This window comes from Erinaceus europaeus, chromosome 4 (assembly GCF_950295315.1).
Source record: "Erinaceus europaeus chromosome 4, mEriEur2.1, whole genome shotgun sequence".
Taxonomy (NCBI): Eukaryota; Metazoa; Chordata; class Mammalia; order Eulipotyphla; family Erinaceidae; genus Erinaceus; species Erinaceus europaeus.
This window is the reverse complement of record NC_080165.1, coordinates 71,727,686-71,745,012: the sequence shown is the minus strand read 5'-3', so window position 1 is coordinate 71,745,012 and position 17,327 is coordinate 71,727,686. Positions and strand designations below refer to the sequence as shown.

General features: G+C 37.1%; 1 protein-coding gene across 1 annotated transcript in view; it reads left to right on the top strand.

The window, feature by feature from the left end:
* LOC103119449 (24-hydroxycholesterol 7-alpha-hydroxylase) overlaps positions 1-16,826 on the top strand; it is a 116,403-nt gene extending 99,577 nt beyond the window's left edge. Inside the window, exons 12-13 of the mRNA XM_060189920.1 lie at positions 12,201-12,288; positions 16,116-16,826. Of these exons, the coding sequence (XP_060045903.1) occupies positions 12,201-12,288; positions 16,116-16,187 (160 nt within the window). The 3' untranslated portion in view covers positions 16,188-16,826. The remainder of the gene's footprint in view (positions 1-12,200; positions 12,289-16,115) is intronic.
* Positions 16,827-17,327: the final 501 nt, after the last annotated feature.

Genomic DNA, 17,327 nt, shown 5'->3' with positions numbered 1-17,327 from the left:
GGGTAAGTTTAATTTCCTTGAAATATGTAATTAGATTTTAATAGGGATTACATTGAATCTATAGGCTGTTTTTGGCAGAATTGCCATTCTAGTGATATTTATTCTTCCATTCCATAAACAAGGGATGTGTTCTATTTCTTTCTATCACTCTCTTTTTCTTTTAACAGTGTCTTATAGTTTTCATTAACAAAGTCTTTCACAACCTTTGTTAGATTTATTCCTAGGTATTTTATCTTTCTGGTTTGATTATAATGGGATTGCTTCCTTCAGTTCCTTTCCGCTGGTTCATCCTTTGCATATAGAAATGCCACATATTTAAAAGTAACTTTGTAACTTGCTACTTTACTAAATTTATTGATGATTTCCAGTAGTTTTTTGAGGTCCTCTAGGTATAACTACATAAAATTTGCAAATAATGATAATTTAACTGCATCCTTTCCAATTTGAATTCCTTTGATATCTTTTTCTTACCTGAATTTTATGGCAAGGGTTTCTTGGACTGTGTAGAATAAAACTGTTGAGAGTGAACATTCTTCATAGTGGGGAGTGGAGCATGGGATTGTTTCTTATTATTTCCTGAGCTTTTCTGTATTCCATGTGTTGTGTATATATGATTTCACTGTATGATTTTTGTCTGAAACTAAGCCACAAGGGTTTGCTGCTAGGCACAGCTGTGTTCAGAGAAGCAGGGTTCAATTTACCATTAAGCCACCAGCTTCTGCAAATTACCTTTATGTCTGCCTGGGTTTGGCCAGAAATGTCCCCACTATTGTGATGTGTCCTTGCCAATAGGCTAATACCCCAGAAGTCAAGGATTAAAAGCTCAAGGGTTCCCTCAGCCAGCACTGTGTGTTTCCTTGACTGCTGCTTGCATAGAGGGAATATGGTGTTGTCTTTTGTAGAGACTCTTAAGTTCTGTGTGTTTGGTTTCAATCCTATACCCCTCTCACCCTAGCCATACTTGTGAGCACCTGCCTGAGGCTGCAGTGCTTCTGCAAGTGTCTCAGTTGTAGTTGATGAAGTTTGTCAAGTTCAATAATTATAGATATTTCTTTATTTGGGTGGGAGTTTCTGTTTAGTTGGCTGTTACTCTATGGCTTTGCCTGCCGGAAGTCCTGACTATTTTTTTTCATTTATTTTTTATTGACTTTACACACCAAATTCAATAACTACTCTTTAATAAATAAGAATCTTCTGTTGAGAAAGTGGATTTACTTTTTAGAAAAAGGAGTGAAATGAAAACTGTACTATAGGGAGCTTAATAGTGCACCAGGTTAAGTGTATACCTTATCATGTGTGAAGCCCTAAATTTAAGTCTTAGCAGCACATGGGAGCAACATGGACTGGGAAGGGGATTCTGTGTGTTGTTGAATGGTGCTTTGGTATCTTTTCTCAGTCTCTTCCTGTCTTCTTTCTCTTTTTAGATTTCTTTTTTCTTACCAGAGCACTCTTCAGCTTTGGCTTATGGTGGCGTGGGGGATTGAACCTGGGACTTTGGAACCTCAGGCTTGGAATCTCATTGCATAATCACTATGCTGTCTCCTCCACCCCTTCTCCTTTCTTTTCACCCAATTCTCTAAAATAATGAGTGAAACATTAACCTAGGGAGGCTACTCAGTGGTGACTTTGTACGTAAGTGAGGTCCTGGTGCCACAATAAGAAAAAAAAAACTAACATATTACAATGTTGTATATAAGGTTAAGTCTCTCCATCACTTAATGCCTTCTCTGTTGTTTCTAGACTGAAGATATTTCAATGCTATTTTTGTAGATTTTTAGAGTGTTTTGATAGAGGGCATATTTATGATGGTCTGGCTGTTTATAGGAGACCTTTCAGAACTTCTTTCAGGGCAGGCTTGATGATAGTTGATTCTTTCGACTGTTGCTTGTCTGAGAAGGTTTTTTATGCCTCCATCTAGTCTGAATGACAGCCTAGCAGGAAACAGTAGTCTTCGTTGAAAGCCTTTCTCATTGAGCACTCAATAGATATCTTGCCATCCTCTTCTGGCCTGTAGTGTTTATGTGGGTTTTCCTCTGTAGATGACTCTTTGTTTTTCTCTTGCAGCCTTCAGGATCCTTTCTTTATTCTTATTCCTTTCCATTCTCAATATGATGTGTCTTGGTGTCTTTAAGTCTGGGTTAATTCTGTTTGGGACCCTCTGGGCTTCTTGAACCTTTACATCTTTGATGTTGTCTAGACTAGAGAAGTTCTCAGCTATTATGTCCTAAAGAATGCTTTCTTCCCCTCCTTCTCTTTCTTCCTCTGGTAAGCCAATAATGTGTATATTATTTCTTTTGAAGTCATCCCATAGGTCTCTGTTGTTGTTTTCAGTATTTCCTAATCTCTTTTTGAGATCTCTTACTTCTTTTTTAGTTGTCTCTAATTCATCCTAGATCTTGCTAATTCTGTCTTCAGCCTAATTTATTCCATTCTCTCTCCCCTCTATTGTTTTCTGGAGTTAATCTATTTTGTTACCCTGTTCTGATACTGTTTTAGCTTGCTCAGCTAGTTGTGTTCTTAGGTCAGCTATTTCAGCTTTCAGCTCTCTAATAACCTTGAGATAATTAGTGTTTTCTTCCAGAGTCTCATTGGTTATTTCTTCATTTCTGATGACAATTCTTTCAAACTTTTTACTCACTCCTGTGACTACTTCCTTAATTAGCATTTGGATGTTGACTTCATTATTCTATGCTTCAACCTTGGGGTGGTTAGCTGGACTTTTGTCCTGGTTCATTTCTCCAATATTTCTTCTTAGTTTAACCATTCTATATAGTATGTTATTGTTGTGGGGTAAGTGTCAGAGACTACCTGAGACCAGTTCAGTCAAATTTGAGAGTCTTTATTAAGCCAGCTGGTGACTACACTCAACAGCTAAGAAGCGCTGATCAGAGTGCAGTCGAAGTGCAATGTACCACAACCATTTATAGGAGTAAATGCGGAAAGTAAGCTAGGTTACAGAATCCAAACATGTGGTGGTTAAGGCGGTCTGTTACTGCAGTCAGGACAACCCCTTATGGAAACAATCAACAATTAATCAATAATTTCAGAACACTAAGATCTACTTCTTGTTGGCAAGTAAAGCAATTGCACAAGTTCATGTTCAGGTTAAGATGGAGTCAGTTATGCTAAGGAAGTGGGGACCCTGTCACATTATGAGGTCCCTCTCTCATTACTTTTCAGATTATTGATCACTCTTGCCTGGATTGACTTGTGTTTAAGTAAGGTACCTAAATAGTTCACAGTTGTGGAAATTAACAATTGTTTCAATATTACTTCAATCCCTGAGTTGAAACACAGTGGCTATTAAAGCCTCTTTTGTTCTTTTTCTTTCCTGTAGGCTATGGGAGCCTGAGGGCTTTTTAACTATACCTAGGCTTCTTAGCTTAATCACTCACTTCTGACCAAGAGGTAAGTCAGGGTGTGAGAGAGATAATACAGTGGTTATGCAAAGAGACTCCCACACCCCAAGGATCCAAAGCTCCCAACTCAATTCAGCTTTTCTGCCAAGCCCGGCAGCACTGCTTGGCCCTTTGAGTTTCTAAACAAGTCCCATTTATAGTCTGTGGGTGCTGAGGCAATTATTCACCATGTTCTCATCAGGAAAACAATGTGGAAAGTCTCCCACTATACAGCCCCACCACTATGCCACCGGGATATAGGTCTTCTCCTGAGTTACCTGGTCAGTTCTCTGTCTCCTGATGTCAGCACAGGACTTCCGACCCTCTGCTACAGTTTCTGAGGGCAGTAAGGATGGAGATTAACAATTGCATTTGGTGAGTCTTAGGGGAGTCCTCTTCTCCCTTCAGCAGTCCTTTTGTTTGTAAAACAAATTGGAGGTGGTGCCTCAACCAGTAAACTATTACCAGCTCCTCAGGAGTGGAAACAGGTTTTAGCCCCAGGAATCTCTCCTTAGGCTCCTCTCTGTCCATGAGCCACACGTGTTTGCACTCAGCAGTGATTTGGTGGGTTCCCAAAGTCACTCTAGTCCTGCCTTGTTGGGGTCCCAAGTGATCTTCCTTCTCTGTTCTTTCCAAAAGCTTACATTTCCATTTGGTGATCCTGGACTCCTCGAATACTGATTTCACCCTTAATTCTCTGGGAGTGGAACTTTGTTCCTTAAATTAATCCATGCATCCCACAAGTTTGACTCATTCATTCCTTTCCATAGATATTGGTCTCAACATCAGTGTTTGTTTTTAGATTTACAATTAGCTATTGGAGTTCCATCAAGAAGTTATGGTCATAATCATCCCTTGTAAAATGTGCATAAAGAGCCCTTTGGCCTCAAGAACTAACTGGTGACTTTATTTTGAGGCTATAAAAATAGATAATGGTAGTATTAGAGCAAGGGACTTGAATGAGTGAGATGCTGGCTTCCCCTCCTGGCACTGCATAAACCCAGAGTGATTCTTCATTCTATTCTTTTCTCGCATTAAATAAATAATTCATTGAAAAGAGCAAATGCTTCTTAGATTTTTTTCTAGATAGTTAGGGATTAAAATATGTTACAAGACCATTTCTATTCTGTGAGTACTCAATCTTAACAAAGTCAGTATTATTGCTTTGTTCTTATCTTGAGTAAGAAGACTGAAAAAGAGGTATCCAAATTTCTCATAGCTAATACACATGGGAGTTTTATTTCTAGAAAGAGTAATTGCAGGGTCACCATAAGAACAGTTCAAGGTACAACTGAAAAATAACAGTGATCTTAGTGTATGTCCACTAGCATGCATTTTTGCTTTTCTCAATGAATGAAAAAACAAAGAACCACTTGTTTTATATGTATCTTATTTCCCTTCTTTTCTAGATTACCATATCTCATTCTTCTCTTACAATTTTGTTCTGTCCTTCTCCCAGTACTTAATCATCTTACCCTCTCAAGTTAATATCTCCTTCAATCAACAGCTAAATAGCTGGCTTATTTCACTGAAAAAAATATTTCAATATGTTTGTGTATGTGCAAGAATGAAAAATTTTGATAAACTTCATTTCTCAGGCTGTCAGACTCCTCTAGATCAGTGGTTCTTAAAGTGTGATATCCAGACCACTAGTATTAAGTAGGATACCTAAAAATGTACAGAAGATGAAATTTTTGGGTCTTTCCCAAGACTTTCTAAATCCAAAATATTGGGAGAAGGAAGTGGCAATCTGTGTGTGTATGTATTAACACACCTTTCATCTAATTCTTATTCAAACTGAAGGTTTAGAATGTCAGATCTGGATTATTAACCTGCACCCATTTGATCTTGGTTTCTTAATAGATTTCTTAAGGAGATGAGGTTATGGGGAAAATACTCCCCCTTTAACTTGACTCACCATGCTTCAATGAAGGATGCTGGTGAAAGTATGTCTGTATGCTGCCTTCTCTGAATTCCAGGGCAAGATCATTCTATTTTCATAAGCTGCAGCTGGTAGCAACTAGGAATATACTTCAGAGCCCCTGCTCCTGGCAACAGTGGCAGTTTTCCAGTCCATGTTGGCATTGCTTGCAATGACTTCTTGTAGGAAAAGAAGAGAGAGCTATTTATCTTTAAATGTGAGAAGGAAGTCTCTAAATGAAGATATTTAAGGCTCAAATCATGAATTTCCCCTAATTCCATCATTGTTTAGTATCCTTTCTCTTTTCAGGACGTCATTCTCTTAGGAACAAGACCTTTTAGACTTAGACCATTTACTTCTCTCTACTTTTTGGTCCTGTTATTAAAAAAAAAAAAAGAAAAGAAAAAAAATTTTCATTGCCACCAGGAACTCAATTGCCTGTATGATGAATTTACTTTTCCTGGTAGATTTTTTTTTCTTTTCTCCTATTTAATAGGACAGAAAGAAATTGATGAGGAAGGGAGAGAAAGAAAGAAAGAAAGGAAGGAAAGAAGAAGTACTTGAAACTCTGATTCACTTCCCATGAAGCTTCCTTCCCTAGGTGAAGAGCAGGGTTTGAATGGGGCTCCTTTTATGCACTTATCCATGTGGACCTTTACCTGGCCCCCTTGGCTTTGGTCTTCCATGTCCATTCCCTCCTCCTAAACCAGGTTTTTACACCTACACATCAAGTACCATCATTGTTTCTTCATCTTATTCCCAAGCTGTATTATCTCTATTTCAAGCCACCTTTGCTAAATTAATCTGTACATGTAGATTAATTTTCCCTGAATAAATATTCTTGAGTGTGAGTCTCTCATTAAGCCTCTGACTTTACTATCTACAGGCCAAACACATTAAGCCTAGAACTCCAGGCTGTCTATGACCTGACACAATTGTACCTTCTGAACATCTCCCCAGAGGGTTTACTTATTCCCTCACTATGGTGCCCATTCTACTTCTTGTTCAGGCTGTCTTCTGGGTCTGGAATGCTGTCACTCAACGGTCTACTTATTTAAAGCCTGTCTTTCCCTCAAGGTTCAGCTCAAGTTTCACCCCCCACACACACATAATGTTGATTACTCAAGATCATAGTGCTCTCTCCAGACTCCAGAGTTTCCGGAGTCACTTATATTCACCTTGATCTTGTACAGTTACTTTCTCTATGTGCATTATTGGCATGTTGAGGCACAGTCTGTATCTAGTCAACTTTTAAGTTCTCAGTGCCTGTGTAATGTTCCTTGAACTTTTAAAATTTTTTAAAAAATTTTTCTTTCGTTTATTTTATTTATTCCCTTTTGTTGCCCTTGTTTTTTTTTTTTTTTTTACTGTTGTAGTTATTATTGTTGTTGTTGATGTCATTGTTGTTGGATAAGACAGAGAGAAATGGAGAGAGGAGGGGAAGACGGAGAGGGGGAGAGAAATATAGACATCTGCAGACCTGCTACACCGCCTGTGAAGCGACTCCCCTGCAGGTGGGGAGCCGAGGCTCAAACTGGGATCCTTACACAGGTCCTTGTGCTTTGTGTCACCTGTGCTTAACCCGCTGCGCTACTTCCTGACTCCCTATCCTTGAACTTTTATATGCAAATGGGGAAAGTATGTAAGTATTAAGTAGTTAAGGGATTTTAAAACATGTTTATATTATAATGCGCTTTATTTGCACATATGTAATGTTCTTCTAAGTGTAAAAATAAATCTTTTCTGTGTAATACCACTCATTTTCACTGCTTTGACGTTTCTAAGTATTAAGAAAATATCTCTAATATGATCACAGTTGAGCTTGCTGCTGAAGAACTTCTGTAAGAATACAATTTTATGAAGTCTACTTTATTTGACATAAAAAGCTTTTAATGTCATAGGTATATATTAATTCATCTCTCCTATATTAGACAGCAAATAAGAGTTGATAGTATGATAAAGACTTAAAACACTTTCTTACCATTGCAAAAAATATTTATTTAGTGGTTAATTGTGGTAATTTTGCTAGTATTTTAAAATGTTTTGATCTGTAGAAATAAAATTTTGAGCCCATATTTTATTACCTATATTATTTATCTTTTATGATGTTACAATGTCTAACACTGACTGATATTAAATGTAACCAATATTTATGCTGTTTTACTTATTACAATGGTTTAATAACTAAACTAAATTATAAATAACAACAATGAAGAAATATTATTAACATACAGTATGAATTGGTCAAAAAGTAAGTTATCATTTTACCTCAAGGGAAATGGAATTCCATGATGTGTAAGAGCATAACAGGAACTAATGTTAAATAAGGAAATAAATACCTTATTTTCTACAAGATTCTGTTGGAAAATTATTTAGTAGACAAAATTATTAATTATTTTATTAATAAATTATTGCTAATATTAATTTATAATAATTCAATAAAATTATTGTTCATAAAATTGAAAACACATTTCTAGTGATTTTTTAAAGTAAATACATATAGTGTTTATGTACTATTTAACTTTGTCCTATAAATAGCTTGTGAATATTGGTCTTATTTACATTATTCATGTGTTTCTCTGTATAATGACACTCAGAAAAACTTCATTTTCACATATAGGTATAATTTTGAAATGAAATTTATTGCTCTTTAGCATCAGAGTCCCAAAGCTATGACCTTGACTGTGACATCACACATTTAGGCCCCTCCATAACTACTTGTCTTGATCTGTCCAGTCTCAACCTTCACCACTGCTACAGGGAGTGAATAACCTGATGTTCCAGCGTTTTTTCTTTTCTTTTTTTTTTTCTTCAGAGTTATCAATGGGGCTCGGTGCCTGCAGTACAAATCCACTGCTACTGGTGGCTGTTTTTTCCATTTTATTGGGTAGGACAGAGAGAAATTGAGAGGGGAAGACAGGATAGAGAAGGGGGAGAGAAAGATAGACACCTGCAGACCTACTTCACCACTTTTGAAGTGATCCCTTGCAGGTGGGGAATCAGGGATTTGAACCAGTATCCTGGACTTGAGCCAGGTCCTTGGACTTTGTACTATGGTTGCTTAATCCAGTGCGCCACTGCCAACTCCCCAGATTACTTTGTGAATCTGTGCTTGGAACACGTTATCCTTCAGTCTAGAGTGCCTTCTTCACTTAGAACTGCCTTACCTCATTCCTGCCATGAGTAATTCATTATCTTTGTTCTTCCTTGCAGTGTCTGTCTTCTGGGGACTTGAATGAAGGCTCTTTTATTATTATTATTTTAAATTTTATTAGTGATTTAATAATGATCGACATGACTGTGGGATAAGAGAGGTACAATTCCATATAATTCCCACCACCAGAGGTCCCTATCCTCCATTGGAAGGGACCTAGTCTTTATCCCTCTAGGAGTATGGACCAAAGATTTTCATAGGGTGCAGAAGGTAGGAGTTCTGGCTTCTGTACTTGTTTCTCTGATGGACATGGACATTGACAGGCCAATCCATATTTCTAGCCAGTTTCTATCTTTCCCTGGTGGGGCAGGGCTCTGGAGAGGTTGGGGTTCAAGGGTACATTGGTGAGATCATCTGCCCAAGGAAGTCAGGTTGGTGTCATGGTGGCATCTGCAACTTGGTAAAGCATTAAGACATAAAGTAGAATAAGCTGCTTGATAGTCAGGAACCTAAAGGTAAGAATATAGTAGATGATATTGGGGGCCTTTATGTTGGAAGAAGCTAGGAAGTCTATTTTAGCTATATTCTTTCTTTCTTTCTTTCTTTCTTTCTTTCTTCCTTCCTTTCTTTCTTTTATTTTTTTATTATCTTTATTTATTGGATAGAGACAGCTAGAAATCGAGGGGGAAGGGGGTGGTAGGGAAGGGAAAGAGACAGAGAGACACCTGCAGGCCTGCTTCACCACTCACAAAGCTTTCCCCCTGCAGGTGGGGACCAGGGGCTTGAACCCAGGTCCTTGTGCATTGCGACATGTGCACTCAACCAGGTGCGCCACCAGCTGGCCTTCCTATTTTAGGTATATTCTAATGGGCCCATGACTTTACTAATTTTTGCCTGAGCCTGGCAGCTAACATGCAGGTGGGCTAAAAGTATTGTCTGGGAAGATAGTGTCAGAGCTGGGAATAAGACTAGAAAGCTGGATCAGGGCAGATAGTAGCTCCCAAATGTGGGAAAAACATATATATTTAGCTATAAACCCCATAAATCTGACCTAGGGCCCATGAAAAGAGTAAAGCCTAGAATGTTCCTGGCTAAGACCATGGAAGTGACCTCAAACCAATAGGGATGCTGGGATTACACAGGCTCCTATGCTAAATATGAATGAAGACTCTTAAGGGTCCTAAAGTTACCCCAGGGTACTACACTCATTGCTCTATAGTTAGCTGATGTTAAAGAAAGACTAAAAGCATTTATAAGAACAAAGTGGAATCTACAAAAACTATTTCATAATCCACAAATGCAAAGTTAGCCAGCATTTTATTTTAATACTTTCAGGTATACATTGAATATAGGGAATTACTTCTTATTCCACTGAATACAAGATGTCACACTAGTTACTTGACAGAGTGAACTCATCAAATTTACTTCTAGAAAAAGAACTAGGGATTGAGAAAATGTGATCATAAAGTGGGAACTTTAATATCTAATTGGACTTGTTAGCTGGCCATTGTCATCTTTGCCATTTGTTAGGGAGATCATGACTTCCAAGAAACTCTTAACTGGGCTTTGTAGATATCACTCTTATTTTGTTATACTACCTCTCTGACCACTGTTCCTCAGTCTCATTTGTTTACCTTTCTTACCTTTTTAAAAAAATTAATTAGTGATTTAATATTGACTTACAAAATTATATGATAACAGGTATAATTCTACACTTTTCCCACCACCAGAGCTCTGTGTCCACATTTCCTCCATTGGAAACTGCATTAATTCTCCCAAAATCACAGATATGGTTTGACAATAGTTTCTATAACTATCTGTATATATTTACATATGTTTGCTCAATTTTTCTGTGGCCGTGTTTTCTTTGCCTTTCTAAGTCACATCTAGTAATTCATAGTGCCATGCCACACCCCCCACTTATTTTTCCCTCTTCTGTCTCTGAGACCTGATAGAATTGGAGTTCAAGCTGAATAAGGGCAAGAGACTGGCATACTTTAATGATGACTCTTTAGTCACTAAACGGCGACCCCATCAGCGGGGGTCCTAGTTGGGGAGTCCTGAGATTCCCAAACAGACATGACAGGACTAGATCTTGAATAGAGCTCTCTCTATATATTGTTACTGGTCATTTCTATCAGAAACAACACAATAAACCCCTTTGTGGGCCCCTATAGGACCTTGCCCTCAACTTGGATCAACAAGGATAGAGAATATTCCATCCTCTGAAGGGAGGCTGGACAACATACTCTAAGTTCCAAGATGCAAGATGGGTCCTGAAATTGGGGCAGCAAGATGGGTCCTGAAATTGGGGCAGCTTGGAACATTGCTATAGGGATACAGAGGTCACATAGGCTCCTAAGCTGAATATGGGCCCCAGATTAGAACAAATCAGTGGGGTTTATAGTCAACAATAGTTATACCCTTTTCCCATATTACGGAGCTACTCTCTTCCCTGATCCAGCTTTCTGGTCCTTTTCCCAGCCATAACATCATCTCCCCAGACATTAACTTGGGTCCACCTGCATATGAGATGTCAGGCTCAGGAAAAAACAAACCAAATAACTAGTATAGTCATGGGCTCTTTGGAATATAACCAAAATAGGACTACTAACTATCTATAAAACAGAGACACCCCCCCCCCCAACTCTTCATATGAACTTTTCTAGCCTTTAGGTTCATGATTAGTAATAATTTGTTTGGCTCTATATGTTAACTCTTTTTTCAGCCACCAGGTTCCAGATGCTAACATGGTGCCAACCAGACTTCTAATTTATTTATTTATCTGTATCATTTTTATTGGGAAGGTTAGTTGTTTACAGTGCAGTAGTTGACACATGGGTAAAATTTCTAATCTCCCTGTGGAAGTTCTCTGCAGAGCACTCTCACTCACAGCCTAGGTCCCTTTATATCAGTATGCACCAGGACCCCAAGGTTCTCTTCAGCCGTTCCCTCACCCTTCTTCCTCAGAATGCTTTGCTTTGATGCAATACACCATGCCTAGTCCAAGTTTCACTTTGTGATCTCCCTCCCTGTCTTTTTGTTGTTGTTTTTTATTGAGTCCCTCTTAAAAGGGAAATCATTCAGTGTATGTTCTCTTTTTTGGTTTATTCTTTTGCATCTTTTAACTCCTCTTTAGTCTCCTACTCTAGCCATAAATAGTTGTCTCTTTTGCAAATTAGTCAGAGAGAAATAGCCCTCATTTTAGCCTCACCCTTCCCTCCTCCAGGAGTTAATTTGATTCTAGGATCTATCTCCCTCCCTTACTCTATTAAAATAATTCTCAAAGTCTAAGTGAAGAATTGGGGTTGAGGGGGCGCTTTTACTGCTGTCCACTGGTATATTTGGGATTTGAATTCTTCAAAACACTTCAACACCACGTACAGCTCACTTAAAATATGCTGACATGTGTATTCTTTGTTGGGTTCAGCCTGAATCTGAGCTGTGAGCATGACAAAGGAAAGATGTTACCTAGTGTGCTATTTTGCTGGCCCTTTTCTTGCTTATGTGCTGTCAAACTTTCCTGTTGCTGCTAAGCCCTAGTAATTGTTGGACAGATTTAAGACCTGAATTTTAAGTGTAATGGATGATAGATTTTGTTGCACTCTCTTAAAAGATTTATTTTGTCATGAAAGGGCATATTTGTTCTGAAAGTTTTTCTGTACTTTGGTAGATAATTTACATTCTCTTTCACAAACAGGCAACACTTTATATTTTTTTCTTTCAGGTGGTTTGCTCTGTCGGAAATTCAAGTCTTTATTATTTTAATGTTATATAAATATGATTGTAGTCTCCTAGATCCATTACCAAAAGAGGTGAGTGCTTTTAAAATTTTTAAAGCCCGAGTTTCAAGTTTTCTTTTCTTTTCTTTTCCTTTCTTTTCTTTTCTTTTTTTTGTTTATTTGCTTGTTTGTTTTTACCAGAGCACTGCTCAGCTCTGGTTTATGATGGTACAGGGGATTAGGAGACTCTTTGCAGAACTATTATGCTATCTACCCCTGCCCGAGTTTCAAGTTTAACACAAGCTCTATCCCTTTAGTTTTAATTACTAGGGATAAGCTGCTGATTCCTCACTTATATTTAATCTTAACAAGTACCTTATACAGAACAAGTCTGAGAAGATAATCCCTTAATTCTGAATCTAATCTATGTTCTACATTATAAGATTACAAGAACCCAATGATAGTGTTTCCATCACTAATAGTATCTAGGATCTCCAAAATGAATTTGCCAATTTTGATTTTATTCCCTACTGAGTTAAATAAACATGACTGTGGTGTTGATCCTGTTTCCCTCAAAAGTCATGTCTATGGGCTGAAATCTGAACAATTTATAGTTCTTGGTCCATCTGAGAAGCAATGACATGGGAGAAATACAGAACAAAAATGAGAAATCCATGACTTTGTTCCTAACTTTGATCAGTAATTTATGTCCTCTCTGTTTCTGTTAATTTATTATTTTAGTGCCTGGTCCTCAAGGGGGTACAAATATCAAAATCACTTGGGAGAGAAGGTGATAGGATAAACACTAGCAGGTCTCACTCTTTAATTCTTCATCTATGAGGTCTAGGGAGGAGTTCAAGACTATGTATTTCTGCTTGAATATTATACTTGAGGCCCATTGTCCTAGAAAATAGGGAGAAGGTTAATTTAATTTCAAAGGTTTGGAAGTCATTTTAAAAACTCTCAGTAAAACAGATTGTCTTTCCACTGAGGCTAAAGCTCATAAATCAAACTTTACAATCTCAGGACTATCCACATAGCATTTTGTGCTTCAATTCGCCCTTGATATAATAAGGCTAATGTATGGAGGGATAAATAAAACTCTTGGGTGACATTTCAGTAAGAATTATGTAAGTGCTTAAGTGACACTAGCAATATTATATTACTCACAGATATGCACATTTTATCTCTTTCCCTTGATTTTTTTCACTTATATTTTAAGTACGAGTAACTTTCAGTTATGAAGATCCCTCAAAATGCCACAACAAAAGGATATTTGGGCCAATGAAATAGCTTCCTTGGATAGTGTGTTGCTTTGTCATGAGCATGACCCACGTGCAAATCTCGCCCCCTCTGCATTGAAAGAAGTTTCAGTGCTATTCTCTACCTTTCCTCTCATTCTCCTTTGCCCTTCCCCTCTCTCTGCTTTCTTTTTCTCAGAAATGATAATAATAGTAATAAAAAAATCGAGACCTTCACAAAAGTTCCTTCCTATAAGTATGATTTAGTAACTAAATAATGGTTCCTGTCATAATTCTGCCCACAACAGACTCAACATCTAGTACGAATGCCTTTTCAGATTAGAAAGGTGGCATTTGTCTAAACCATATAGCGTCTAGCCTTAAGAGTGGCAATTTCTTGCTAATTTCTTTTTTCTAAGTTTTTTTTTAAAAAAATGGTTTGCTTATTTAATAAGACCGAGAGATAGAGAGAGGGGAAGGGTAGGTATAGGGAGGAAGAGAAAGAAAGACACTTGCAATACTGCTTCATCACTAGCAAAGGTTTCCTTATGCAGGTGAGGACTGGGGATTTGAACCTAGGTCTCTGCACATGGTAATGCTTGCTCATAACCAGGTTTGTCACCACCCAGCTCCAAGTTGTTTTTAATCTTATGAGCACACAAAAGAGAGATCAGAGCACTGTTCTCCTCTAGCATATGCAGTGTTAGGGATCAAATCTAGAAACTCATTCATGTAAGACTTGTCTTTTCCCATAGCCACATCCCTGGCCACAAGAGATCAGCTATTTTAATCAGTTTTTTAAAAGCAATATTTTGCCTGCTACTTCATTCTACTAGTTCTATTCATTTTATTATTCTGTCTACATTTTATTTCTGTTTTGATATTGCAAAACTATTTTTTAAAGTGTTACCTTAGTCTGTAGAAAAACAGGAGTTTAAATTGTCAGTTATTTCAAAAAATATTTCATTTCACAATTCCTTAAAGAGAAATCTCAATTAAAATTATTTAGTTATTAGGCTTGTGTTAATATGTTATAAAATGCATCAAAAACACAGAAAATAACCTTCAAATTACCAACCTCTTAGAAGAAATGAGAGAAGGTGAAGTGTAGCTCATATTCTGAGAACTCCTTTGTCAAGTACAGGAAAATTATTGTCCTAAGAAACCGCTTCACTCAAATTAATACATTTGTTACAGCAGCAAATATCAGTTTTGGAGATTTCAATTTTTGATTTTTCAATAGCCCAAAGTTTTATTTTACCTCAACAGGTTATTAGGGAATTTAGTTCAATTTCTACCCTTTCCCATTAAGAATCAAATAATAAGGAAACACTATAAAAGTTTCCAGTATCTATGATGATGCAGACAATAGGGGTTACTACATTTAGGGAATTTTAAAATCTCATCTCAGTATTCTTGCAAATGCACTTTTGTTTTTCTGAACATAATGGAGGGTTTTTTTTGTTTGGTTCCTTTTGTTCCATTTTACCTTTTAGGAAGTTATGCAAAAATCTCACCAAAGCTATTATGGATCCCCTTTGTAGAAAAATGCATATTTGGATAAATAAATATTAGAGTATGTGGACACCTTGCAATATTTATCAATACCCCTTAGGATCTCCTAGCTTAAGAATCATTCTGTGTCCTATGCACTTGAATTTGACAATAGATGGATGATCCAGACTGAACTGATTCCTTTCTTATTTTCTCAAATGCTTAGGTTGACAGAACTTGTTTTTTCTTTTTCAGGCTCCTAAATTTCTACAATTTCTCTGCATTATTTGCAATAACTCATCTTCTCTCACACTTCCTTCCACATATTTATCCAGTATTCATAAATAAGATAGATTAAATCGTTTTCAAACTACAACATAGATTTTTGGAAAATTATGAGTTTAGGCGAACTATAATAATGACTCACACCTTCAACACCAGGTTGTTGTTTAAACTTCTTCTTTTTTTTTCTTTCTTTTTTTCCCTCCAGGGTTGTTGCTGGGTTCAGTGCCTGCACCATGAATCCACCACTCCTGGAGGCCATTTTTTTCCCCCTTTTGTTGCCTTTGTTGTTGTTGCCTCGTTGTGGTTATTATTATTGCCATCGTTGACGTTGTTTGTTGTTGGATAGGACAGAGAGAAATGGAGAGAGGAGGGCAAAACAGAGAGGGGGAGAGAAAGATAGACACCTGCAGACCTGCTTCACCGCCTGTGAAGCGACTCCCCTGCAGTTGGGGAGCCAGGGGCTCGAACCGGGATCCATACACCGGTCCCTGCGCTTTGTGCCATGTGCACTTAACCCACTGCGCCACCGCCCGACCCCCTATTGTTTAAACTTCTATAATATGTGGCATAGGGGTTTGACTCAGCAGTTGTAGATGAGGTTTTAGAGCTTTGGATCAAGAAATGTAGACTAAAACAGATAAAGTGAATGTTAGATGGCAATATTCTTGGGATTTGTGAAACTGTGAAGAGATTGTCATTAGAATAATGAATTTGCTTCCCTTACTGTTCCTTGAGTTTGTGAAACCCATCAAGCAAATCTTTGCAGTACTTCAAATCAAAGTTCTGCATCTTGTAGTGATAATTAGAATGAATAAAGCCTGAGTCTAAAATTGTAGACTTGTTGCTCTTTTTTTTTTTTCACATTCTTCCTGCATATATATACACTTTTTTTCTTTTTAGAGTTGTCTCCATTTGACGGGTGTGCAGCAGCCAGAAGGGCCATGCAGGATTGAATTTAAACAAAGGAAATGACATCCTCTTGGCCTTTAGAGGGGCCAGTGCTTGATGGAGTGACTGCTTCCCAGTTGCAAGCCTGAGAACACTTACAACTGAGTTCTTCTAAAACATTCTTCATAACTTTGTGTGAGGATTTAATTCAAGAAAATGTCCAATCTTTCTATTTATTTGGTATTTCTAAAATAGACCAAGAATCTGACATTGCTTTCACTGAGAGAAGAATACATAGTTCATAGAAAATGTTAAAATGATCCTACCCCAAAGAGTAATTTTTTTAAGAGCTGGAATCTGGTTTCATGTATAACTATATTAAAGCTTTAAATGGAAATAATGTCATTTGAATGAAAATTTTAATACAGAAAAATTCACTGTGATGGCAAATATACTTAACTTTCTATTTTAGGAAAGGCTAACTGACTTCACTAACTTCTGTGATATTTTAAATTTTTCTAATATGATTCTGATATACTAATGTAGTTATTCATTTCTATTGATATATTTCTTTATTACAGACATATGTAATGTATGGATAAAATTGTAGCTTTCTAATCTTGTGAAGGGGGATCATTTCTTGCTTCCTTCTAAACTCAACTATGCCCAGGGCAGGAACTTCTCTACATGGTATATTCAATAAATAAATTCTGATTAAATGTTTATTTGTATTTTAATTGGGATACAATTAAATTAACCAAAAATATATTTTAGTCAAGGTATTTGTAAGTATAAATTAAAGATAATTATTTTTGCTAATATTTCAAAGTAAGTAGCATTACTTCAGGCAATCTTTTTTTTTTTTCTTTTTCTTTAATTGGAGGAATTAATGGTTTATAGTGAACAGTAAAATACAGTAGTTTGTACATGTGAAACATTTCTTGGTTTTCCACATAACAATTCAACCCCCACTAGGTCCTCTTCTGCCATCATGTTCCAGGATTTGTACCCTCCCCCCAAGCCCAGAATCTTATTTTGATGCAATACACCAAACCCAGTCTAAGTTCTGCTTTGTGTTTTCCCTTCTGTTCTTATTTTTCAACTTGTGTTTATGAGTGAGATCATCCTATATTAATCCTTCCCTTTCTGACTTATCTCACTTAACATGATTCCTTTAAGTTCCACCCAAATAAGGTAAAGAAAGTGAAATCACCATAGCTGAGT